The 27,882-nt window shown below is 42.2% G+C and overlaps 1 protein-coding gene across 2 annotated transcripts; it reads left to right on the top strand.

Moving 5' to 3' along the window:
- MZT2B (mitotic spindle organizing protein 2B) lies at positions 1–27,304 on the top strand. 2 transcript variants are annotated; one of them, XM_073625221.1, is made up of 4 exons: positions 1–281; positions 2,483–2,631; positions 8,331–8,471; positions 21,905–27,304. In XM_073625221.1, the coding sequence occupies exons 1-4, from the start codon at positions 133–135 to the stop codon at positions 22,057–22,059; spliced, it is 594 nt and encodes a 197-aa protein (XP_073481322.1). In that variant the 5' UTR covers positions 1–132; the 3' UTR covers positions 22,060–27,304. The 2 variants fall into 2 exon arrangements, with proteins under 2 accessions (XP_073481322.1, XP_073481314.1); XM_073625213.1 differs by lacking the exon at positions 8,331–8,471.
- Positions 27,305–27,882: the final 578 nt, after the last annotated feature.

Below are 27,882 nucleotides of genomic sequence, written 5' to 3'. Positions count from 1 at the left end.
GTTTCCGGGCGGGAGATGCACACGGTGTAATGTTGTGTTGGCGCGCGGTTACTAGGCAACATGTAAGTCATCGTATGACGGCGGCCTTGGGCGGGAAAGCCGGAGCCGTGCTTAGTGAGCGGTGAGTGTGCCATGGCCGCCCCCCAGGATGCGGTGGTGACGGTGAGCGGCTCCGCGCAGAAATTCGTCACCAAGAAGAAGAAGGTGCTGAGTGCGGAGGAGGCCGAGCTGTACGAGTTGGCGCAGGCGGCCGGCATCGTCATGGATCAGGAGGTCTTCAAGTAAGTGGAGGCCTGAGCGGGGACATTATTAGTGGCGGACGGGGTCACTTCCCATAGTATATATAGAAGGGACAATGCTAGTTCTTCTCCCCCCCCCTGTACACGTATATGGATCACCCTCTGTTATTATCATTAAACCCAGAAGAATTTCTTCTATTGTACAATTGCAGTCCTTGTCTGCCTAGGAGGTTTTCTTTTATTCCCCTTTATTTTCCTCTGCCGATTGCTTATCCTTCCTGAAGGGAAAACACAAACCAGACAAGACTAAAGAGAAGAACCTGTCATGTCTTCAATCTGAAACCAAATCCAAGTTTGCAAAGAAAATGCTTCTACTTTCACCTGACAACCGTTGTCAGTTTCTGAGAGATCTTGTGTGTCTGACACTTCTGGGAGTGTCGGATGATTATTCCTATGTGTGTCCTGTGAATGCCTGTCATCATGGGCCGGCCCTATGCGGTGTCACCCCCTACAATGATACAGACAACGGCACCGATGGCCTCGCGCTGTGACCGCGCTGACCAATAGGGTTGCCACCTTATCCCTTTAAAACCGAACACATAATAATTACACAGGTTCTGTGGCTGATTAAGATGGTAATTATACACACTTGGTGCCTTATCTGCATTAAATTATTCTCAGAACCTGTGTAATTCAAAGGTGTTCGGGTTTAAAGGGATGAGGTGGCAACTCTACTGACCGAAGATAATCACTTCTTTTTCTTCTGGGACACCTTGCTGAAGGGGAGAAGCTTCTCATTGGTCAGCACAGTCACATTGCTGCGGCGACCAATCTTGTCTTTGTGACTTGTAAGGGTGAGCTCAGGCGTGTTTGCAAACTCCACGTGGCCGCCAGGAAGCTGACACTCCGCAGCACTAATTACCAGTAGTGAGACGTTTCCTGATGCGTGGTTGCACAGATCAGGAAATGTCTCACTGCCTGTGATTAGCGCTGCGGAGTGTCAGCTTCCTGGCGGCCACGTGGAGTTTGCAAACACACCTGAGCTCATCCTTACTTGTGAGCATCAAAGCAGAGCTAAACTTACCCTTCTTTCAATGGTCCCCGGGGGTTATTTACTAAAACCGGAGAGTGCAAAATGTGATGTAGCTCCACAAAGATACCAATCAGCTTCCAGGTTTTATTGCTAAAGCTTGATTGAACAAGCTAAAGTTAGAAGCTGATTGGCTACCATGCACAGCTGCACCAGGGTCTGAATGCTCTAGGTTTAGTAAATCCCTCTCCCCCTCCATCGCCGGCATCTTCTGCTGGGTGCTGATCTTTGACTGGCTTTATTGGGTGGTGCAAGATGACTTCTCTTTTGCATATGGAGCTAGTCATCCCAGCACACAGGGACCGTGCCAGCAATGTAAAGTGAATTGTACATGCGCAGCTCAGTTTACATTTGTGAGAAGACAGCGAGCAAACAAGGTAGGCGTATTTTATTGCAGAAGAGACATGTCTGCCTTCTTAAAGTTTGTGACTTTAGTTAGAGGTATATTTACTTCGGGGCTGTGTATTGCGGTGTAAGGTGTATGGACCGCTACATTGGCATCACAGCCGCTGTCACCAGAATATTTGGCGTTAAAACTAAACTTCACCTAAAAGGGGACGTTTTGCTTTTCCATCTCCTCCCTCCTCAATCACATTTGGATGCATTTATTATTATTTCTTCCAGTGGGGGAGCAGGTACCTGGTTTTGACAGGTACACGATCCCTAGGCGATCAAAAAAAAGTCGTCAGTTGACAGGTACCCGATCCCTAGGCGATCGAAAATGTGCCCACCAGTACATCAGTGCCACCTCTCAATGCCCACGAGTGCCACCTATCAATTCCCACCAGTGGTGCCACCCAGCAGTGCTGCCTATCAGTGTTGCTGATCAGTGCCGCCTTATCAGTGCCCATCACTGTAGCCTCATCAGCGTACATCGATGGTCGTTTATAGTCGTTTCTAGGCAGTTGCGTTTAGATGCTTTTTTTTTTTTTTTTTTTTTTTTTTTTTTTTTTTTGGGACCCCCAAAAAAATGGGTTCAGAAGCTGTGTTTAGAGGAATATAGCCGTTTTTAGGTGCCGGTTTCTAGCTGTCAAGTTAAATCGTTCAGGAGAAGTTGTACAACGTCCCGTGTACATGAAGCCTTAATGTGACATCTCTGTACATTTCTTCTAAATGTTTTTTATCTGATGTTTATTTTTTCTTTTTTAAACAGAATTCTTGTGGATTTACTAAAGATGAATGTGGCTCCTTTGGCTGTTTTTCAAATGCTGAAGTCAATGTGTGCTGGACACAGGCTCACAGATTCTGTGTCTACTGAGACAAGTTCTCCATCAATACAGGCAACACATACAGAAATACGAGGTAGGAAAGGCAACTTGGATGGTATCTTGTAGGATTGGTATATTGTAAACATTTTATTTTTCTCCAAGATACTGTACAGCAACTCCAATGTGAAAGTTACCATGCTAAATCCAGTTTTCTTTTTCTTTTAGAACTTAAACATTGAAGGTACCCATACACGTGGGGTTTACCATCCATAGCCATTCAGGGTGCCAGACTCCACAAAACAAAGAAAATCCCAGTAGCATTTCATTAGTGTGCTGGATTCCTATCCTTCAGAGTTCTGTTTCTTCCCCACTGTATTATGCTAGTGTGGAAATCTGTAGATCCACATCTCACTTGGTAGAAACTGCGTGAACTACAGTGCCTTGAAAAAGTATTCATACCCCTTAAAATGTTGCAACCAAAAATGTAAGTTTTATTTTATTGAGATATTATGTGATAGACCAACACAAAGTGGCACATGATTGTGAAGTGGAAGAAAAATGATAAATGGCTTTCCAAATTTTTTACAAACAAATATCTGAAAAGTGTGGCGTGCATTTGTATTCAGCCCCCTTTACTCTGATACACTATAAAATCTAGTGGAATCAGTTGCCTTCAGAAGTCAACTAATTAGTAAATAGAATCCACCTGTGTGTAATTTAATCTTAGTATAAATGTAGCTGTTCTTTGAAGCCCTCAGAGGTTTGTTAGAGAACCTTGGTGAACAAACAGCATCATAAAGGCCAAGGAACACAGTAGACAGGTCAGGGATAAAGTTGTGGAGAAGTTTAAAGCAGGGTTGAGTTATAAAAAAAACTTTCTCAAACTTTGAACATCTCACGGAGCACTGTTCAATTCATTATCTGGAAAGAGTATGGCACAACTGCAAACCTACCAAGACATGGCCATCCACCTAAACTGACAGGCCGGGCAAGGAGAGCATTAATCAGAGAAGCAGCCAAGAGGCCCTTGGTAAGGCTGGATTCACACCTATGCATTTTTAGTGCTTTTTGCATTTTGCAGAATTGCACTACAGAACGTGTTCCATAGGAAACCATGTTAAATGGACTCTAGTGCAAATCTGCAAAATGCAAAAAGCACAAAAACTGCATAGGTGTGAATCCAGCCTAACTCTGGAGGAGCTGCAGAGATCCACATCTCAGGTGGGAAAATCTGTCCACAGGACAACTATTAGTTGGACACTCCACAAATCTGGCCTTTATGGAAGAGTGGCAAGAAGAAAGCCATTGTTGAACGAAAGCTATAAGAAGGCCAATTTGCAGTTTGCAAGAAGCCATGTGGGGGACACAGCAAACATGTGGAAGGTGCTCTGGTCAGATGAGACCAAAATTGAACTTTTTGGCCTAAAAGCAAAACGCTATGTGTGATGAAAAACTAACATTGCACATCACCCTGAACACACCATCCCCTCCATGAAACACAGTGGTGGCAGCATCATGTTGTGGGGATGCTTTTCTTCTGCAGGGACAGGGAAGCTGGTCAGAGTTGATGGGAAGATGGATGCAGCCAAATACAGGGCAATCTTAGAAGAAAACCTGCTAGTCTGCAAAAGGCTTGAGATTGGGGCAGAGGTTCACCTTACATCAGGACAACGACCCTAAACTTACAGCCAGAGCTACTATGGAATGGTTTTAGATCAAAGCATATACATGTGTTAGAATGGTCCAGACCTAAATCCAATTGAGAACCTGTGGCAGGATGGTTCTGTTCACAGACGCTCTCTGTCCAATCTGACAGAGTTTGAGCTATTTTGCAAAGAAGAATGGGCAAAAATGTCACTCTCTAGATGTGCAAAGCTGGTAGAGACATCCCCAAGAAGACTTGCAGTTGTAATTGCAGCAAAAAGGTGGTTCTACAAAGTATTGACTCAGGGGGCTGAGTCAATTGCACGCCACACTTTTCAGATATTTTATTTGTAAAAAAAACATTTATAATTTTCCTTCCACTGCGCAATAATGTGCCACTTTGTGTTGGTCTATCACATAAAATCCCTACAAATACATTTACTTTTTTGGTTGTAACATGACAAAATGTGTAAAATTTTCAAGGGGTATGAATACTTTTTAAAGGCACTGTAAACGTAACCAAACAATGCTCAAGAAAGGTAATGATTTGTAGCTGCCTGGAGCTAGACAGCTCATATACTCTTAGGCTGGCCATAGACATATTGAAACGGCCAAATTTTGATCCATCTATGAGCAGGCTGTCAGGTTTTTTTTTTTCCATTTTATTTTGATGGCAGGGAACCCCCCCCCCGCTATCGGAATACAGTATCGCAGCGGGAGGGATTCCCCGATCAACACTGACTGTGTTGATGGGGAATCAAGCAATTTTTCTTTCCTTCAACCCATGTTTGAAGGAAAAAAAATCTGCATAATGTATGGCCTGCCTTAAACTCCAGTTGACTTTTTCTTTTTGTTGTTATCTATGAAAGCAAATATCCCTGGCTCTGTAAAAGTACCTGCGGGCTAAAATAAGATTAACTGCTTATTCTGAGCTGGTGTTTACACTAATTGGTATGCACTATTGATGGAGATACATGAAAGTACAGCTTAAGCTGGTCATAGATGAGTTCGATTTTTTTTTTTTTTTTGTTCAGCCGAAGGGTTAAACGTAAAGAACTGACCTGATTCCCCTATCCACACATTGGAGGTGGATGGGGGAATCTTCCACCCTGCATCATTGTATTCTGACAGTAGGGACACTCCCTCACTGTCAGAATACACAGATAAGCGCTGCAGTCTATAGCCTGGAGTCTTTTCCAGCAGGGCAGCGTCCCTGCTGAACTGGCCAAAATTGATCCATGTATGGGCAGCTTTAAAAAAAAAAAAAACTACTAAACTGTCTTTTACATAGAATTGTTTAGGCATCCACTGGTGCCTCAACATATGCTTCAATGTCTCTCCCAACCCCTACACCTTGCTAATAACTTCTACAGCTCCCTATTGACCTAGTACTATCAACTAGAGGGTTGAACCAGGAAGTGTTAAGAATTCATGTATTAAGGTACCCTAAGATACGGGGGGGGGGGGGAGGGGGGTGCTGCAACAAAGACACAGAAGGTATGCATTGACACTTTATTTCTATACACAGTTTTACAGGTTTTTAAAGTCAGCATCCTTTTTAAAATTTGCCATTGAAAAGTGAGCGTATATTGACAAAAGACATAGCCAGAGGTCTGTGTACTGAGAGCTAAATGTTAAAGTGGATTGTGGAAATAACTTTCTATCCTCCTCCCCTAAAACTAAACCTGTCATTTTAAAGGATAACTAAAGGCAAAACCTTTTTTTTTCTTTTAGTTTTGGATAGAGTGGAGATGGATTAGAACACTTGTCAGGCTTTTATTGCTGTCTGTGCCCCTGTTAGGGAGATTCACCCTCTCTGTTTATCCTGTTTACCATTGTCATTGAAAGTAAAAAAAAATCACAAATTTTGGGTTGTTCCTAGAGCTGGGCGATTTTCTCCAGAAAAAAAATCTGCGATTTTCATTTTTTTTTTTTTTTCTTTAAAAACTCGATTAATGGTTCGAATCGAGGTGTGTGGTTTTTTTTTTTTTTTTTTTTTTTTTTTTTTTTTTGGCGAGGCCGCGGCTTCGGCCTAGTCCGCAGCATCCGGCCTCGCGGACTAGGCCGAAGCCCTGGCCTCGACTAAAAACTCCTGCCTGCAGCTCCTCGGGACGGTGTCAGCGACGGTCCTGGTGGGGAAAAAAAATCGATTTGCTGAAAATTTGAATCGATTTGACCTCTCAACTAGATTCAAGATTCAAATCGATTTATTTTCCCCAGCCCTAGTTGTTCCCAGAAAAGTAATCGAGGGAAAATCTTCCAATGCGATTTACTAGTTCAGGTGACTTGGAGGTCCCCAAAGAATTTGCTTAATTTGCAGGGATTCCCTCTGACTTCCTGTCTGTCTTTGGAACAGGAAGTAAAGGGAAATCTCCACAATGGGATATAGATGGCAAAAAAAAAATCTGACAGAGGTTATAACCTATCCAAAATAAAAAAAAAAGTTTTGCCTATAGTTCTATTTTAAGCAATAAAGGAGTACACTCTACATTGGATGAACTCTTCCCTAGATTGTTTAGATCTGTTCGACCTTCTTGAAGCGGAGGTCTGCGCCAAAAAAAAAAAAATTAAAAGCCAGCAGCTACACATACTGCAGCTGGACTTACCTGTCCTGGAGTCCAGCGATGTCGGCACCGCAGCTGATGTTTGCATCAGCTGTCGGGTGCTGCCGCTGCCATTGCGGGTAAGGGAGCCCGGCAGTGTAGCCTTACGGCTTCACGCCGGGAACCCTACAGCGCATGCATGAGGTCCCACTCTTCTCTCCTACTGGCACAGCGACGGAGGAGGGAGCCCCACGTTGACGTCTTGGGCCCGTGGCGCGCACTCCCGGAAGTGGGAACAGGATACCTGTCAAAGAAAGGTATCCTGTCCCCTCCCCCCCGAAAGGTGCCAATTGTGGCAGCGGAGGGGGAGTGGAGACAAACGAGTGGAATTTCCACTTTTGGGTGGAACTCCGCTCTGAGGAGCTCCAGCATCAGATCTTTTTGTAAGCAAGTTGAACACTAAACTTAACTATAAAGATACCATGAGAAATGTTACTTCATATGAAGGTGATATAAATGTAACATGTCATTTAATGGTCTACATATTTTTAACAGATTTACTCTTAAATGTACATGTATGTTGTGAAATTTATTAAAAAAAAAACTATTTTATTTTCGCCTGGTTTATATGTTTGATGGCAAAAGCAGTTGTATGTTCACGACATAAACTGAAAGATGTCATCAATGCCTGATCATATCTATCACTTTTAATAGATATTGATCAACTTTAGTGCCCCGTACACACGGTTGGATTTTCCGACGGAAAATGTGTGATAGGACCTTGTTGTCGGAAATTCCGACCGTGTGTAGGCTCCATCACACATTTTCCATCGGATTTTCCGACACACAAAGTTTGAGAGCAGGATATAAAATTTTCCGACAACAAAATCCGTTGTCGGAAATTCCGATTGTGTGTACACAAATCCGACGGACAAAGTGCCACGCATGCTCAGAATAAATAAAGAGATGAAAGCTATTGGCCACTGCCCCGTTTATAGTCCTGACGTACGTGTTTTACGTCACCGCGTTTAGAACGATTGGATTTTCCGACAACTTTGTGTGACCGTGTGTATGCAAGACAAGTTTGAGCCAACATCTGTCGGAAAAAATCCTAGGATTTTGTTGTCGGAATGTCCGAACAAAGTCCGACCGTGTGTACGGGGCATAAGAGTTGTTTTCCTACCTTCACAGGCCTCATAAACTGGATTGGATCTACAGTACTGCTGTGATATTTAACCAGCACTTTTCACAAAGATTGCGATAATTTAGTATTTATCATTTGGATTTCAGTCTCGGTTTTCTTGAATTGACATTAAAAACACAGAACAAGCACATTCCAAAAAAAATATGAATTCCTGTGCAGCATTGCTAATCCAGTTTATTTTTACCATGCAATAACTTTAGAAAATCTAACCCTAATCTATTGCATGTGATTGATGTGTGTCGTTTACCTTTTGCATTTGTGTGTCAGCCCACCTACTGCCAAAGAGGCCTGCATTCCATTGGAAATGCAGTGCAGACCTGTCTGGAGTGTAAATTATTATGGTTATCCACAGTTTCTCAAATCGTCTTGTGCTTCTTTTTAATGTGTGTCTCTTTAAATTAGAGCTCCCATTTATGTCGGTCAAGAGCAGTAAAATTCCTGCACCACTCTGCTTTTCCTCTTCTGCACTTCGAGCTCCAAGAATTAAAGGCACTAAGATTGTGATCTACAGCCCAGTTGATGCTTGTTCACCTCTTTCTCAAGGTCCCCTTGGCTCGTTCCAGCTTTCATGCTGCCTGTTCTCTCCATTCTCAGGTGGCACTTGTTGGTTTATACTTCCTGGGTGACATAGTGAAGCATGAATGAAAACTAGCACACAGGACAAAGGGACCATTTTCATTGTCCGTTTTTTTTTTTTTTTTTTTTAAGCTGTAACCTAAAAGCTGTTTATTTTATTGTTGTAATCTGATGGGCTATACTGCCATTCTGTGTGTTAGTTTTCATTAATGTCTCCCATAGCTTGCTATCACACTAGGAATTCTGTAATCTTTGGCAGCTGCAGCATTATTCAATGGCAAGTATACTAAAATGTACAACTAAACCTTAAAGTGACCATATTTTCTTACATAATACAGTTTGTATTTCTTTTTATAACATGAGTTTAAGATTTGAAGATGTAACAATTACTTATTATTTATTCTCTACCCTATTTAGACAGTTTGAAAGCATTTGCATTGTGCACCATTGCAAGAAATATAAGCCACTATCAGAAACATCTTAAAGAGGACCTGAACTATGGAAGCTCTGCCCAAAGAGGCAGGCAAATTACATAGGACTAGTCACCAGTATTACCTGTAGCTGATCTTTTTCCCATTACTGGTTTCAATGCCCCTGTCAATAAGCAGTAGCTTAGCGGGGAGATCACTGTACTAACATCACAAAGTACAGGAAGCCTATACTGAACGCCTCCCTTTTTTTTTTTTTTTTTTTTTTTTTTCTTCTTTCAGCCCACTGGTGTGTACCAGGCTATATTTTACACTGTGTCTCTGGAGGTGACCATCTTGCTAAAGAGGGCTTTGCTTCCTCAAGTTACTGCTGCTTTGCATATGTCTGGTAGAGTATTAGTTAAAAAGAAACTGAACAGGTTTCAAAATCACAAATCCACAGAATGGATAAAGCAGAGAGAGCTATCATTGTAGGTCCTCAAATGGGTGAAGCAGGAAGTTTCTTGCACTGTAGGTCCTCAAGTACAGTTTTCTCTCCATCGAGTAGTATGTTAATGCAAATGTGAGAATGGCAACCAGAGGCATTTTGGGGAACTTGTAGACACCCTTTAGAATTCTGTTGGAGACAAGTACGTGATTCTGTTGGTGCCTGCGCTGAGGTTAGCGTATCTGTACTGGACACTTCTTGCTCAGTGCACTACCTCCCTCCCCAATCACTAGATCCATTATACTCGTGGGCGCATGGCTGAACATTTTTGCAGTAGGGGTGGGTGAAGCCTAATGGAGAACTGAGAAACTAATTCCCCAGTAGGTTCCCTTTACTTTTGATAGTGCATGGCATTGGGCGGATCCATAGCCATTTTTCAGTCCAATATCTGTCAATCAAAAGTTAAGTGAGGAATTGGCTCAAACAGTGACAAGTCATATTCCAATTATGGCCCCTTTTGTTTACATTTTAGTATTCGGTCAAGAAATCTCCCAGCTGACTGCTAAACGGGGCCAGGGTCCTGTGCAGGAAGCTGTCACATACATAGGAGCTTCCCAGCACAAAGAAGCCCCACTCTGAGTACTGGCTCTGTATGCTAGCTAAGAGCTGGTTTTAATTACCAGCAGTTTCCTAATCTGAAAACTGGCAGTAATTCTTTAAGGATCTGTTGCTGCCACAAAGGACTGTCCTTTAAGTTGTGATAGTAAGAAATATATGAATTTGCTGCATGTAATGTTACCAACAATGGTGCAAATGTTTGCCTGTATAAGGCGCAGTTAGTTCTTGAGGAAACTACCACCAAGACCATTGTCGTTCTAGCTTTATTGAATTTCCCCTACTGTGTTTTAGAGGATCTCATACTGCAGAGATATAACTATGAGGCTGAAGGTACAGAAAATGCACTTCTGTTTTTCCTTATGACAGGTATGGTAATATTTAAAAAGCATTCAAGGAGAGGTTTAGAAATCACAGATTCACAGAATGGTTGAAGCAGGGATTTCCTAGCACTATATGTCCTAACATGGATGAAGAAGGGGGGGTTTCTTGTACTGTGGGTCCTCAGGTACAGATTCCCCTCCAGCATAGTAGTGGCATCATTTAATCCCACTCCTAATGTCACGACTAGCAGCCACAAGCACTCTGCTCTTTTTCAGGGGGAATCAGAATGTACCTTTTCAGGGTATTGTTTTGGCACAATTTCCATATCTTGATGTTCTCTATAAGTTAGCAAATCTTCACTTTTTTGGGTTCAAGTCCACTTTAAGTTTTTATGTATGTGACTGTCTGTAATCGGTTCCATGTGTATTGAACTTCTATACTACAGGCTGAAGAGATCTTGGCAGTCCTGTTTGTTAAATCCTATAACGTTTGTGAGCAAAAATTGTCATACTGAGTGTTCAATGTGCAGTCTGCTGTCTTATTCCATCCTTTTCCTAGCTATTGCACACGGCCAGCTCTTTTTCTGTAAGGTTTTGAATAATCTTACATGCAGTGCCTGTTGACAAATTCAATTTTAATGATGTCCACATTCAGATGGTGCGTCTATTGACATCCACCCTATTTCATGTTGGCAGGGTCACTTTAATGTTTGTGTGGTTACAAAATTCATGACATTTATCTGTTCCTCATTTTGCTTTTTGTGGCATAATTTTATCAAACTATAGCAATGAACACCTCTCTACATAAAAGTTGTACAGATCATTTTAGACACTGTCCTACAATTGTTCCTGGTGTGATCTGATTGCTGCAGTAAGGGATTGAGTTAATTATCCTTATTTTGTTATGTGTCTAATATCAAGCTTCTACAAAAGTTAATTTTTCAGATATACTCACATGCTTTACAGGGAAGGACCTTTCAGAGCTCCGCTCTCCTCTATGGGGGATCGGATGAAAATGGACCGTCTGTCCTTTTTCCATCTGATCTGCCAGATGAAAGGAAAATAGTTTTTATTTATATATTTTTATCCATCCTGATTTTAACGGAGCGGATCGGATGTCGGCAGACATGTCACCGTTGAAGTCCGTTGCTCCATAGACCTGCATGGAGTGTCCATTCAGGTCCGCCTAAAAAAAACTGATAGGCGGACCTCAACGGTCCCCCCCGTGTGAAATGGGCCTTATGCCGCGTACACACGATCGGAAATACCGCCAGCAAAACTCCAATGAGAGCTTTTTGTCGGAAAATGCGACCGTGTGTATGTTCCATCGGTCTTCTGCTGGCGGAATTCCAGCTAGCAAAAGATTGAGAGCATGTTCTCTGTTTTTCGGTCGGGAAAAAGTTCCTATCCGAAAATGTGAAGCATTGAACTTCATTTTCTCGGCTCGTCGTAGTGTTGTACGTCATCGCGTTCTTGACAGTCGAAAGTTCAGAGAACTTTTGTGTGACCGTGTGTATGCAAGGCAAGCTTGAGCGGAATTCCGTTGGAAAAACCATCCAAGTTTTTTCTGGTGGAAATTCTGATCATGTGTACGCGGCATAAGTCTGTCTTCCATTTTGTTCCTTCCTTTTCCAGTATTTGGTGATAAGCAGTTAAAGAACATCTGCAACAGTGGTCTCCGAACTGTGGCTCTGGGGCTGGATACAGCCTTTGGCTTGCCTTTTTCCAGCCCTTGGTCCACAGTCTGGCCCCCTAAAGTTTGAAAGACCATAAACTGGCCCTTTTGTTTAGAAAGTTTGGAGAACCCTGATCTGCAACATGATTAGAATTGTAATGGAGGCTGAAAGGAAACTGACAGCATTCTTTAACTGAAGGATTGCAAAATAATTAAGGCGAAGAAGGATTTAAACTGGAGTAAAATAACTTTCAGGCATAAAGATGCCCATGTGTACTTTGTCATACCCTTAAAGGATCAGTCAACCCAAAACCATTATTTAAGTTTTTAGTGAATACTTGCAGGTTGAATCCGGCACCAAATTTTTGTGCCTTTATGGGACTTTAACAACAAGATCTCCTTCATCTAATTTACAATATGGAAGATCAAGCAAGTGGGTGACAGCGTGCTTCATAAGTAACGACTGCTTTGTAAATGGTGAAGAAGCCAGTGGGACATTTAATCAACTAATGCCGCCCACCTTTGAGTGGCATGACTTTCTGTAGCTTTCTTTTGAAATGCTACAAACTGTGGGTGGGGTACGTTAAAGTATTTTATTTTTAGGGAGGTTATGTAAAATGAGCAGTGTCTATTAAGCCAGCCATAGACAATTCGTATCTCAGACGGTTCAGCAGGGACCAGCCGAGATTCGAACCATGTGTGGGCAGACTGTTTATACCCAAATTGTTCAGTCGATAAACTTTTTGGTACAACAAGCATGTCGTATTTACATGCAGTTATTGCCAGCAGCTATAGCTGCTGGCAATAATCACTCTGTGTTCTTCTGGCCATGACTGCTCCCTGCAACCCATCCCCCCCCCCCCCCCGCCGGGAGAACACAATGGCTTCTCAACAGTCCCTGTGTTGATGGAGGAATCAAACGATTTTCTTTTGTTACAGGATAGAAAATCACTCCATCTATGGCCGGCTTAAAGGAGTTGTAAAGGCAGAAGGTTTTTTATCTTAATGCATAGAATGCATTAAGATAAAAAACCTTCTGCCTTTACAACTTCTGCGTGCTGGGGAGGCTGTGTGTAGCAGCTTCCCCAGCACCCGCCAATTACTTACCTGACCTCCTTCTCTCTCCAGCAATGTCCATGATCCCCTCAACCATCTAGTACACTCCTCCTGATTGGCTGAGACAGAGCAGCGGCACTATTGGCTCCCGCGGCTGTCAGTCAGAGTCAGTCAGCCAATCGGGGAGAGGGGGCGGGGACAGGTCGGGCCCCCTTGTCTGAATGGGTACACGGAGCGATGACTCAGCTTGGGTGACAACCTGTAACAAGCTGCTGGCTGAGGGGGCACTCAGAGGAGGGAGGGACTAGGAGCAGAAAAGAGGGACCCGAGAAGAGGAGGATCTGGGCTGCTCTTTGCAAAACCAACTGCACAGAGGAGTTGAGTATAACAGGTTTATTTTTAAATAATAAAAAAAAACGAGCCTTTACAATCACTTTAAGTTTGTTCTGGTTTTACTAATTTTCTCACACAGGTCCAAACTTCTGAATTTTGAACGTCTGAACTTTTAAACTTCTGAACAGGTCCAAATTTTGCATTGCTGTTGATGCAAAGTCTAGTAGACCTGGTCAGGCACACCCTTTTGCTTCCTCAGCACTACTTGCACGCTTAAAGTGGTTGTAAACCCAGATTAAAAAAAAAAAAACCTGCAAGACAAAGGCATAATGAGCTAGTATGCATCGCATACTAGCCCATTATGAAATACTTACCTTAGAACAATGCTGTTGCAGCAGTCCCAGCACACTGCTGTGACCGGCGACATGTCGTCCCGAAGTTACTTCCGGGTTCGTAGGCTCTGGCTCCCTGATTGGCTGGAGCCGCGATGGCATCAATCCCACACATGAGCACGGGAGCCGCCAGTAATGGCACAGCAGCTGAAGAAACAGCACGAGCGAGCCGATTCTTCAGTGCGTGTGCCGATGACATTGGTACATGTGGACACAGTGAATATCTCCCAAACTATGCAAGTTTAGGGAAAATTCATGGTACCTACAGGTAAGCCTTATTGTAGGCTTACCTGTAGGTAAAAGTGGTTGTACAGGGTTTACAACCACTTTAATTGTTTGGGATGAAGAGTGTGTCTAATACCCCTCTATGCCAGCAAAGAGCACTGGAGAAGGTGAGCAAGAAGGAGATTTCAACTTGCATAAAATTGTATTTTAAGGGCTCTTTCTCACCAGCCCCGTAGGGCTGCATTGGGCAACATTGCCCAGTGCAGTCCCATTGTAGAGACATGGAATATTGTCGTGTGTCTTTTTGCTTCAGTTCAAAACAATGCACTGCTCTGGTGTTTGCTAAAAAGAAAATAAGTAGGACATGTTGCATTTTTACATAGTGCATTCAGACACGCCATAATACATCACAATGTGCTGCTGTGTATAGAGTCAGACTGTAGAGTTAGATATGGTTTAAAAAAAGCCAAGCACCGCAATGCATTGTAACAACAATGCACCCCTAATGTGAGCCCACTAATCTGAATGAGCCCCAAGAGATTCTAAGCAAAAATCTGTTACGATCAATGTATGGCAGTACAGGCTACACAGAGAAAATTACAAGACCTAAGTTGGCCTTTTGAAGTAAACCTGTGCATTAGTTATAATGGGCAGTAATAGATTAATTTACTGTATAGGATAAAAGGTGCCTAACTGCTTGCTCCCCCTCTTCTCTGTTCCAGCCTATCTGAGTAATATCTGGTCATTTTTGGTATGGGGAAACACATGACGGTTTATGACTTGTCTCCCTATCTATCGTGCACCACTTTGTGCACTCAGTGGATTTTTTTGTTTCTTGTACACTATATCTAATACGATATAAGGCGAAGGAATACCCCAAGGTCAGTGGGGAACGCCCAAAACATGCCAACATCGTATGAAAAATCATGTGCTTGTGTTAATAACTCATGAAGCAAATCACCAAGGGTACAAACAGAGCCCCGAGAATGGCAGGAGATCTTGTTGCTAAAGTCAACCTTTAGCAGAATTCAGCCTACTAGAATCTACTACAACTGATGTATCACCCTTTGAGTGGACTGGCTCTAAAGCTGCTTATCAGCTGGCATACATTTTGAGAATGTATTCACTTGCTAGCTGTGATTCATGCTTATGTTTCAGTGGTACATCAGCCACTGATCACATGCCTGTATGTCTTCCCCATTTGTGTGCTTTCCTTAGTATTACTGGCAGCGCTTGCTTATGGACACAGCTAAGTAAAGGTGGCTAAAGCTTGCTGCCTGGCTTTAAAGTAGATCTGGCTTACCAGCTACTGTAAACAAAAAGACTCTCTGACTACTTTGTATTGCTAATGTTCCTTGACAACACTTCTCCAGATGTCTGCATTCTTAAATGAAGAAGGAGATGAGTCATTTACATACTCGATGAACCACATGCTCTTAAGTATACAAATGTGCATTTGTTGACATGAAAACTAATTTAGATAAAGCGTTTTAATCATGCAAACTGGAATGCATCACTATTTTTTTATAACGATGTCTGTATGGTGTGTCGCCTCCTTCAAAATTTCTTATCTCTGCTAATAGCTGTAATTTGACTGTCTTTTAGGCTAGGTTCACATTTGTGCATTGCAGGAATGCATGCAAATCAGCACAAATGTGCAGCTCTTTTTTAGGCACACAGCAGTGCCATTAATTCTTAATGCCTACCCCATACACCATGCTAGCGCGCACATTTACGCTTGCCAAAACATATAGTAACAAAGTACCATGCATTTTGGTGTGGTGTGATTTTTAAGATTCATGCACTACTTTTTGTGAAGTTTTTATGTGGAAGGTGGCCCATCGAAATATCATATGCGTAGCCTGTCCTAAGCGTGATGCATAAAAACCTGCATGCTACATCACACCTACATAGGTGTGAACGGAGCCTAAAGCCTAGTACACACTAGTAGGTTTTTTTTTTTCATTCAACCCAGTGGGCTGAACATTAAAAAACTGAAAGCTCAGGAGGAGCCGCTGTATTAACTACCCAACGTTAGTACAGCAATCTCCCCTTCTGTTCTATTGTGTTCTGACAGAGAGAACACTCAACACACAGCCATTAACCACTCCAATGCAGGGCATTTACACCCCCTTCCTGCCCAGACCAATTTTCAGCTTTAAGCACTGTAACATTCTGAATGACAATTGCGCAGTCATGCAACACTGTACCCATATGAAATTTTGATCATTTTTTTTTTTTTTCTTCACAAATAGAACTTTCTTTTGGTGATATTTGATCACATCTGCATTCTTTATATTTTGCGCTATAAACCAAAAAAGAGCGACAATTTTGAAAAAAAAAACAATTTTTTTTTACTTTTTGCTATAATAAATATCCCAATTTTAAAAAAACGAATTTCTTCCTCGGTTAAGACCCCTTTCACACTGCTGGCGCCCGGGTGTCAGCGGTAAAGCGGCGCTATTCGATTGTATCTCCAATCTCTTAGGTATGCATGTAGTCACTCTTAGTCTGAAATCCTCCTCCAATCGCAGTTATCCTTAAACCGTGAAAAGAGTGGGGACAAACTTCATAGCCTAGTTCTGTGTTAAAATTTTATTCCAATCTCCCCCCATAGTTAAAATGTGCTTACAAGCATAAAAGGACAACTCTCATTAGATGTCACAAGGTAATGCTGTCCAGCCAGCGTGTGTACGCTCACCGCTCTCTGGTAAACCTGATCGTGATGATGCCCAGGATGAGTCACAAGCTGCCGACAATCTAGATTAGGGCGTGACCACGTGGCCTTTCTACACTGCCAATCACAGCGGTCACATGATCAGAATACCCACCTCTGGGCATTTAGATTCACTTAAAGGGCCAAGAGGTGGTGGCAGGAAGGGTTTAAAATTGGCAGAAATCATAGGATTTTTTATAACAGCTTACCTGTAAAATCCTTTTCTTTTGAGGTACATCACGGGACACAGAGCCTCAGTAATTACTGATGGGTTATAGGGTATCACTAGGGGATTGGACACTGGTCACACCCTAGACAGTAAGTTCAACCCCCCATATAATCCCTCCCCTTCCTGGGGATGCTTCAGTTTTGTAGCAAAGCAATATAAGTGTATTAGAAGAGGGGCGGGACCTCTGTGTCCCGTGATGTACCTCAAAAGAAAAGGATTTTACAGGTAAGCTGTTATAAAAAATCCTATTTTCTTTCTCGTACATCACGGGACACAGAGCCTCAGTAATTACTGATGGGATGTCCCAGAGCAATGCTATTTGAGGGGAGGGTACCACACAAAGTAGGGTGTAATCAGACCTGAGGACCTCGTACCGCTGCCTGCAGCACACTACGCCCAAAGGCGATATCCTCATGCCTTCCCACATCCACCTGATAAAATCTGGTGAATGTATGGACTGAAGACCAGGTTGCAGCCTTGCAGATTTGAGCCATAGAGGCCCTGCGATGCACCGCCCAAGAAGCACTAATAGCCCTTTGTGGAGTGTGCCTTGATTTGAAAAGGTGAAATTTTCTGTTTCAAACCGTAAGCTTAAATAATTATTTGTCGAGTACATTTTGAAATGGTAGACTTTGACGCTGCCTGTCCTCTATTGGGACCTTCTGGCAGTACGAACAAAACATCAGTTTTGCGAATTTGAGCAGTTGCTTCCAGGTAGGCCTTGACTGCTCTTACTACATTCAAAGAATGAAGTGATCTTTCTTCCGTAGAACAGAGATCTGGAAAAAAGGAAGGTAGAACAATATCTTGGTTTAGTTGAAAATCTAAAACCACTTTTGGTAGAAAGCTAGGATGAGGCGCAATACCACTCTATCCTTGTGTATGATTAAATAAGGCTCTTTACAGGAACGAGCTGCTCTGATACTCTTCTAGTAGAAGAAATGGCTACCAGAAAAAATTAACTTTCTTGTCAACAAGACCAAGGGAAAAAGGCTGTTTCTGTAAAACTGACAGAACCAAATTCATGTCCCAGGGGTTTAGGGGCGCCCTAATGGGAGGATTAAGAGGCGTTACCCCCTGTATAAAGCTTCGGACTTAAGAATGCGAAGCAAGCGGCCGTTGAAATAATACTGACAAGGCCGAGACCTGGCCCTTGATGGTACTCAAGGCCAGCTTCATTTCTAATCCCATTTGTAGAAAGTCAAGAATTCTACTTATGACATATTTTCTGGGATGCCAAGCCCTGGATACACACCAGGAGATCTAAGCTTTCCAGACTCTTATGATAAATCATTCTGGAAGCTGGCTTTCTTGCATTGATTAAGATACAAATCACAGGACCTGAAAGCCCACGACTCTTCAGAACGTGGGTTTCAATAGCCAGACCCTCAAATTTAGCGTTTGTAAGGCAGGATGGAACACTGGACCTTGGGCTAGCAGGTCTGGACATGACGGTAGGGTCCACAGGGGACCTACTGCCATCCTTACTATTTCTGCATACCAAGCTCTTCTGGCCCACCAGAAGTACCAACTTCCTTTCCTGCCTGATTCTGCAAAGAAGTCGTGGCAGTAGCAGAATAGGAGGAAATGTATAAATCAGGGAGAATTGATGCCATGGAGTCACCAATGCATCTTTCCCGCATGCAAGAGGATCTCTTGTTCTTGACACAAAGAGTTATCAACCTTGTAGTTGAACCTGGATGCAAAGAGGTCTACATCCGGAACCCCCCTATCTTTGGCATATGGCCAAGAAGACGTCGGGGTGAAGAGACCATTCCCCTGGGAATAACTGCCGGCGACTAAAGTAGTCCGCCTGCCAATCCTCTACTCCCGGAATGAAGATTGCCGATATGCACGGCACATGCTTCTGCCCAGATTAAGATCTGGTTTACTTCTCCTTGGGCTGCACGACTCCTGGTGCCTCCCTGGTGATTGATATAAGCCACTGCTGTAGCATTGTCGGACTGGATCCTGACAGGGCGACGCTGTAACCTGAGTGTTCAGGCCTTTAGGGCTAGAATGTTGATGGCTCAGGTCCTTTCTGTCTTGGACCATCTCCCCTGGACAGTCAACTGTTCCAGGACTGCTCCCCAACCCGAAAGACTGGCATTTGTTGTTACCACTGTCCAGGCAACTGGAAAAAAGGGTTTTCCCTTTTGCAGATTTTCAGGGTATCAATCACCGAGGCTCTGATGCACTGTAGGAGACATACGCATCGGGAAATCCAATGCCTGAACCTCCTTGTTCCAGGCAGACAGGATACTGTTTTGCAGCAGTCTCGAATGAAACTGAACATAGGGAGCTGCTTTGAATGAAGCCACCATCTTCCCCAGTAGCCTCATACAAAGGCGAATAGGAGGATCTTTTCTTTGCCCTGACTACCTGAATCAGTTCTTTTATGGTAGTGATCTTTGCCTGGGGTAAAATACCCTCTTCTGGGCTGTATCTATGACCAGACCGAAATACTCTAGTCTTCTCCCTGGTTTCAAAGAAGGCTTCTCTGAGTTGAGGAGCCAACCTAGGTATTCCAGGTAGTTGACTGTGGTGACCAAGCTTTGGTCCAAGCGGGCTACCGAGCGGTCTAACAAGAGCCGGTCGTCTAGGTATGCTATTACCGTTATACCTAGGTCCTTAATCTGACCAGCGGAGGGGCCAAGATTTTGTAAACACCCGAAGGCAGAGCTATAAACTGAAAGTGGCGTTTTTCTACTTTGAAACGCAGGTACTTTTGATGAGCAGGGAAAAAAGGTGCATGCAGGTATGTGTCCTTGATGTCTGTTGACGCCAGAAATTCTCCTTCTTGTAGGATGGAGACTACCGATCGGTTCGATTCCATGCAAAAGGATCGTATCTTTAGATATCGGTTTAGATCCTTGAGATCTAAAATCGGTCTGACATCTCCATTCGGTTTTTGGAACCGTGAAAAGGTTTGAATAAAACCCCAATCCCTGCTCTTGCGTGGGAAACAACCACGATAACTTTTTGCGACAATAGTCGCTCCAATGCTGGAAGAGAGACTTCTTTTTCTCTGGGTCTCTGGGAACATTTGATCTGAGGAAACGAGGAGAGGGGAATTCTCGGAACTCTAGTTTGTAACCTACAGTTAATGTGGACATCACCCATCTGTCCTCGAAATCCTCCTACCAGAGCCTTGAGAACTGTAGAAGTCTTCCCCCCCATCCGAGCGAGCGGGGGTACTCCTTCATAAAGAGGCTTTAGCGTCTTGTCTAGTAGGCTTCCTCCCACAGGACTTCTTTTGTCCCTGGGTCGACTCTGAGATTTATTTCTTGAGCCTGACGGAGGAGACCGTCGCGACTGCCTGGATGCTGATTCTCCTGGCACTGGGGACAGAGCCTGTTTAAAAGAGGGACGTATACCAAATCCTCTCCGAACAGCCTTGCACCATGAAGGGGAAACCCAGCCAGAAGCTTCTTACATGGTGATTCGGCTGAAATTTTTCAGCCATAAGATTCTACGCATATGTACCAACCCAAGCGCAAGGCGAAAGGTTTGGATGATAGAATCTCTGATTGCGTCAACAGCAAACACAAAGCCGCTGGTAGGTTGGCAAACCCCCGGGCTTGCTGTTCAGGTAAAACTTTGAGGACCTGTTTTAACATGGTCTCTCAAGTATTGACAGACTGATTGCTGCCACTGCAGTTCGAGCTATTAGGACCTTCTGCCACTGAACCTGCCAAGAAGAAAACACTTTTCAACAGGAATTCCAATTTCTTATCAGTTGGATCCCTAGGTATCTGAGCGTTTGTCAACAAGACAAGCCAGACTTATTTATGGAGGAATGGCATCGTCAACTGCCGATATACCCCCCATCTTAGTAAATTTTTCCTCCATAGGATAAAGTGTTGCAAAACTTTTTTAGGCGTTTAAACACGCCGGATGACGTGTTAATGCTCGCCCCCCCCCTCGGTTTTTTTTAAAAACGTGTGCTTTCCCGCGCGAGCCGAGGCTCCGATCCTCGGGACGAGCATGGAGGGGAGGCTGGGGTGGAGGAGAGAGAGAGGCCGGTGGATGGGGATGTGCTCTTGGCAGCCCCCGGTGGTGACAATAGGCATAGCATACATTTACTTAAAGGAGAAACCTACTAGAATTAAAACATTCTTGAGGAGTCTCCCTTACCTTATCCAGCTGCAGGGTTCTGTTATACAGACCCAATCTTCACCTCTCACAGTGGGCTCTGTTTGGAAAAACCTTCAGAGACTGGGGCCCCCTTGAATAGGAGGATCCGCAGTTCTGGGCCCGTAAAGCACCCCGCCAGGGATATGGCTGAAAAAAACAAATACTGGATCCCGGGGTCCAGCTCTCTAAAAAGAGAAGCGTTACAGGTAAAACCTCGTTTCTTCGGACACGAGGCCCGGGTACCATCCAATTTGACCTAAAAAAGCACTTTGAATGGATCCGGTTGCATGGCTTGCCCCAGTATAGGATATTCCTTTGGAGCTCAGCACAGCACATCTTATTTGTGACCAACACCTAAGACAGTGGCGAAAAAACTGAGGCATCCCCAGGAAGGGGAGGGGTTATATAGGGGGTTGAACTTCCTGTCTAGGGTGTGACCAGTGTCCAATCACCTAGTGATTCCCTATAACCCATCAGTAATTACTGAGGCTCTGTATCCCGTGATGTACGAGAAAGAAATGTTTTTTTTGCTCTTTTAATTGGAGGGGAAAATATATATATATATATATATATATATATATATATATATATAATATAAATTTCGGACATGCCCAACTGTAAAAATACCTAGCATGAACTTATTTAGAGGTAGATACAGACTTCTGATCCACTGGAACAGTTATTTTTGTCTAGTCACAAAGTTTAATTTCCTGTTTTACAAATGCACTTTGTCTTCTGCATATAAATATAAAAAATAAGGGACATTAGCAATACATAAAATGCTTTTGTGCATTTGTCTTGAGTTTGACTGACAACAGCACTTTTTTTTCCCCCTATTTTACAGGAAAAACCAAACTGAATCCACCAAACACAAGCCAAGGACAAAGTGAACGAAGCAGCAGAGAAGGTTCAAGTCAGAGAGTACCTCGCCAACCAAGTGCCAGCCGCATGCAGAAAAGCAGCAGCTCAGGAAAAAGCAGTGGAGGGAGCAGTACATAGCAGCTGCTGTTGTGGTCTGTGTTACTTCAAGTATCACAGTGTAGACATTGGCCCTGTGTCTACTTGTGCTATATTGAATGCTGCTTCTCCATCCCACAGTAACCTCATCAGAGTGATAAAGAGTTAGCAGATACAAGCAACCTGTCCTCCACACGGATATTCCCTGAATGTAACAGGCCTGACATTTTACAGATGAGACTAGTGCTGTAGATCGTTTTTGTATCTGATTTTTGTGTACTGTGTCTGACTGACTGATTTTCCATACAGTTGACACTGGGTTTAAAGAAAAAACTCCAGGCCAGTATTAAAAACGTTCTTCATTTCAGTTATGTATTCATGATTAAATCGTTCATGTATTTTTTTAATACAGCTGATATATGTACCTAAATCTGTTTACATCAGGCTCCTGTAATTCTCAGTACAGAGCACTTGGACTGGGAGAAGATGAAGCATTTACAGTCATTTAGATCCCTATTGATTTTTCATTGAGCTTTAAGTCTTATACTCTGAACATTAATGTTCTGCTGCTCCTTTATTGTCCAGTCAGAATAGGGAGGACAGGTGATAAAAGAAATGTCTAAAAAGTAGAACTTGATATTGTCAACCTTTTTTGGAAGATGAATTCAGATGGAAAGATGTAGAATTGTGAACATTAACCACTTAAGGACCGGAAGGATTTGCCCCCTTAATTGACATTTATACAGCAGTCAGAGCTAAAAATAGCCACTGATTACTGTATAAATGTCACTGGCAGGGAAGGGGTTAACACTAGGGGGCGATTAAGGGGTTAAGTATTTCTAACTGGGGGCAGTGTACTGACTGGAGGAGGAGAGAGATCGCTGTTCCTGGCCACTAGGAACAGCAGATCTCTCTCTACTCCCCTGTCAGAAAGGGGATCTGTTTGTTTACATACACAGATCCCCGTTCTGGCTCTCTGGAGCGATCGCTGGTAGCCGGCCGACATCGCAGCCGCCGCGCATCGTCTCCAGCATCGCGCCACTGGTCTCCTATCGCTCTTAAAGCGGCCGATGTACATCTACGGCGATTCGCGCAGCCGTGCCAACCTGCCGCAGTATGACGGCTGCTGGTCGGCAAGCAGATAGATATACTTGCAGCTGTATGCGTAAGGTTGGGTCTACATGTAGGTCTACATTTGACATAATACTGATTTTTGCCCTAAGATCCCGTCAGGTTATAAATATGGTGGTTGTCATTACTAATTTGTTTTTGAAGTTTCATGCTCCAGGGTTATTTTCCTTACCTCCTTTCTCTGCTTTATAAGTCACTGACTTAAAATGAGCATATGCACATCAAATGTTGGAGCACCTAATATGCTTGCTCTTTTTCCGGGCAATGACTTGCTAAGAAATAAAAGAAGGATAAAGTTCACCATGCATGTTACAGTCTGACCATACAGTGTTTTTAAGAAAACTTTGTAATATGTGGACCTACCAAAACTCTTTATTAATGTATCCATTACTCTTAATTTGTATCCATTCGTGCAGTCCCTTGCACTACATAGTTGTTGTTGGATCCTGGGGCTTGTTCACACTTGTGCGGAGATAAGCGTTTTCCTGCACTAGAAAACTGCCAATGTCTGCAAGGGCCCACAAAACAGTTATTTTCTATGTATCTTATTCACACTTCAAAAAATGCATATATTGCCAGCACACCATGGATCTTCAAATAGTGCCCAAAAAGTTTAGTGAAAGCGATCACATCACAGCACAATGTTGCAATGATTCCGGGGGCCATCCAGGACCCCTTCAGGTGGCATACCTGAAGGGGTACTGCGTGGCCCCGAAATGTTGCAACTCTTTGCTGTGCTGTGATAGCTTTTTAATAAACTTTTTGAAGATCTTTGGTGTGATGGCAATATATGCTTTATTCTCGTGTTGATACCAGTTCCCAGCCGGTTATTGCTGAAGCCCCCATTTGTCATATACTTAAATCGGCCTTTGGATTATCTGTGGTGTGGTATGGAAATCTGCAACATGTCTACATTTTTCCTTCCCACATCGCTGCTTCATTTCAAGCTTGGCTGTTCTGCAAAGGAATGAATGAAATGTCATGTGACATTTCAATAAAGTGTTGCTTTACACTTTAAAAGCGCAAGGCACTATCAGCTAGAACCATCATTTCCTTCAGGTAAACCACAGTGTTTTACTGTGCAGGAAGTGTGAGCCAGCCCTAGAAGAGTTGGTACAATCTCATTGTACCCTGTGTAGTGAGCTGAAGGATGATACCTCTGTAATCTGCTCCTTGAAAAACAAGTCACCAGTGGCAGTTGCAATATTTATCTTTTATACAGTTCTTCAAGTATATTTTGAAAGCTCCAGAAATGTAGTTTCAGTGTAGTTATCTCTACAAAATAACACACGGTACAATAAATTACTAATGTTTGAGCCTAGAACAAACTTCCAATGCACTTCTGCACCTCTAGTACATGTCTTAATCATGACAAGGGAGATTCCATCTTACGTTTTGTGTTTTTTTTTTTTTTTTTTTTTTTTTTTTGTTTTTCATTGTATAAATTTTTTTAAGTATTTTCTACAGCTGCTTGTGTTTTCTGATACAATACCTAAACCTAAGTTGTATATTTCTACTAATACATTTAAAGATTCTTAAAACATTGAGAAGTAGGGTTAACAAATGCTGGTGTAAATGGTATCTCATGGCTGAAAATAGAGTCAAAAGTCAGAAAAAATATGATGTTCTTATGATTTATAAAGTCATTTTAGCATGGTAGTATTTCAAATATTTTCCTGCTTCTATGAAGGTCATTGTAGCCATTATGGTACATATTCTAGTATCTGTTCCTGCAAATCGGCCACAAGACTGAGTGTATAAAGGCAGCTGTAGATTTACTATGAGTCTTTGAAGGGCCCCAGTGATAAAATTGTTCTAACTAGGTTTATGGAAATCATAATCTTATAGTATAAAACAAAAGTACCCCCCCTGGGCTTGGATATCTAGGAAGACACACTGGGCCTATAATAGAATGCCATCTAGACACTTGCTGCATATTGAGTACATGGTGCCTGATTGCCTTTACAGTGCGCTGGGGGGTTATCTCTAAACTACAAACTAAGAAGGAGTATATTGCTAAGATGCATCCTCAGCCTACAGTTATTCGCAAGCTGATTACTGACGTCTGTTGCTGTAATAGTAGGTAGTAGAGCTGCACGATTCTGGTCAATATTGAGAATCACCATTTTTTTTTTTTTTTTTTTGCTTAGAGTAAAGACCACGATTCTCTCGGCGTAACATCATCTTTCATATTCTACAAAAAAAAATTGGGCTAACTTTACTGTTTCGGTTATTTTTAATTCATTAAAGTGTATTTTTTTCCCAAAAAAATTGCATTTGAAAGACCACTGCGCAAATACACTGAGACATAAAATATTGCAACAACCACCATTTTATTCTTTAGGGTCTCTGCTAAAAATATATATATATATATATATATATATATATATATATATATATAATATTATAGTATATGTTTGGGGTTTTAAGTAATTTTCTAACAAAAATGATTTTAACTTGAAACCAACAAGTGTTTAAAGGTTTAGTCTTCAAGTGGTTAAACTTCCCTCATTTACAGACTGAAGTTCATTCCTTTGATCTAAAGAACAAAATGTTACAATGTTTATAGCTAGCTCAGTGGCTGAGGAATGTTGTGAAACTTGTCAGACTGCCTGTTTTGTTTTTTTTTTTTTCTTTTGACAGCTGTCGACTTGAGCAGAGAACTCTGCATAGAATCGGCAAAATGCTTTAAGATCGTGGTGGGGGGAGCATTGCGAATCTCGATTCTTAATGATTAATCATGCAGCTCTAGTAGCTAGTAGTACAATCCGTTTTGTTTTTATCCCAGGAAATTCTTCTCATTATAATTGCATCATCCTCTCTGTACACACGCATGTCAGTAACACAGGTAGCTGCAGATTTAAATTTGCAGGGCAAACTATTTTTTTTTTTTTTAACAACATTTAGAAATCATTTTTTTATTTTTGTTTTGTTTTTTCTTTATTGCAGGTACCTAAGCTAAAATAGTAAAACTTGAACCATGCTGCAGGAAAGATAATATGATTCCTGCAGACCTATATTCTAGCAGGATGATCTGAAGGGGAAAGCTAGCTTGTTCAGAAGATGACCCTTTGCTGTTGCCTCCATTGTGTTGTGTGCAGTATGCGTGTGATGATCCTGGTGTCTTAGCTTTGTGAGTTGTATTTAGCCAAAGCCTTATGATTAAACCTCACCACATCCATTGTGCAATGACAAAGCCTTACTGTATATTGTGTAAAAATGAAAATTGTGTATATATGTTGTGGAAATCTATTTATTGACGATGAAATGTCGTCACTGTTAATAAGACTAGATAATGCCAAGCAGTAACTCGTATATTTTGTTTCTGTCTTGTAAGCTTGATATTCTATGATTGTTTTTTTTTTCCCTTTTTAATATATAAATAACCCAATGTACAATAAAAATGCATTTACAATGTCCTAAAATAATTCTATATCCAAAGTGAAAGTTGGATTATAAAGTATTTTTATCTCATGTAGTATGTCATGGAGATTTGTTTATGGCTTGTTCCTTGTAACTGTGTGTTTTTTGTTTTGTTTTTTTTTCTGCTCTTAACATTGGTTGCTGAGTTGGGTTTTCCATTATCAATCTTTTCTCAACAAGACAAAGAGCATCCAAAGGAAGGGGGGAATGTATTAAAACTGGAGCAGCTGTGCATGGCAACCAATCGGCTTCTATGTTTGGCTCGTTCAGCTAAGCTTTGAAAATGAGTTAGAAAGTCATTGGTTCCCATGCACATCTTCCCCAGATTCTGGCTGCCCCAGTTTTGTTAAATTTCCCTCCAAAGTGTAGTAATTGACATCTGTCTGTTCGTAATTGTGTTTGCTGACTACACTGAGGAATGGTGCCACCTTATTGGTGGTTGTCAGGTTACTGGACTCTTTCATCATTTTATCATTTTGCTTGTGCTTTATCAAGGTGCTGACAACATAAAAATAAGTGATACCAAAACTACTTTTTTTTTTCCTTTTATTCTTTGGCAGACCAGATGACATATAGAGAAGTATATTTAAACTGCAGATTTGTATAATCCTTGCCCATCATCCCAAAATGTTAACTTTCCAATATATATATGCACTTATTTTCATGTATAAATTAAAAAATAGTTTTTAATTGAATAAGATGTTTTTCCTTTTAATAAAATATTCATTTAAAACTGGTATAGTTATGCTTCAAATATTAATGAGGCAGATGTTACTGTAAAATCCTGGAAGGTGCTCAGGGAGATTCAGTTGCCAGTCGCTGATGTCACACTGGGGTAGATTTACTAAAACTGGTGCAGCTGTGCATGGAAGCCAATCAGCTTCTAAGCCCTGGTTCACACAGGGGCGACTTGTCAGGTGACTTAGCCACCTGACAAGTCGCCTCCCGTTCTGTACTTTGGAACCGTTCTAATAGGAGCGACTCAAGTCGCTCCGACTTAGAAAAAGGTTCCTGTACTACTTTTGGGGTGACTTGCATTGACTTCTATACAGAAGTCATTTGCAAGTCCCTGCTAAAGTCGTGTGCAGGCCACCTCATAGAGTCGGCCTGCAAGTCGTGTTGCCCCTGTGTGAATCGGCACTAACCTTAGCTTGTTCAATTAGGCTTTAGCAATAAAACATGGAAGCTGATTCGTTTCTATGCAGAAGTGCACCTGATTTTGCACTCTCCAGCTTTAGTAAATCAACTCCAATGTATCAATGTTGGAAGTACCAGGTGGCTTACTGCCTTATCTGAGTGCCTGTAATGTTG

This window comes from Aquarana catesbeiana, linkage group LG01, assembly GCF_042186555.1.
Source record: "Aquarana catesbeiana isolate 2022-GZ linkage group LG01, ASM4218655v1, whole genome shotgun sequence".
In the NCBI taxonomy this organism is placed as follows: Eukaryota; Metazoa; Chordata; class Amphibia; order Anura; family Ranidae; genus Aquarana; species Aquarana catesbeiana.
This window is presented reverse-complemented; position numbering and strand designations above follow the sequence as displayed.

Bases quoted from the DNA above. Each gene is read 5' to 3' on its own strand.
- MZT2B (XM_073625221.1), top strand. From the start codon at position 133: ATGGCCGCCCCCCAGGATGCGGTGGTGACGGTGAGCGGCTCCGCGCAG. The intron at 2,632-8,330 runs GTAGGAAAGGCA...TCTTTAAATTAG, and splicing joins AACACATACAGAAATACGAG to AGCTCCCATTTATGTCGGTC. The intron at 8,472-21,904 runs GTCCCCTTGGCT...CCTATTTTACAG, and splicing joins TTGTTCACCTCTTTCTCAAG to GAAAAACCAAACTGAATCCA.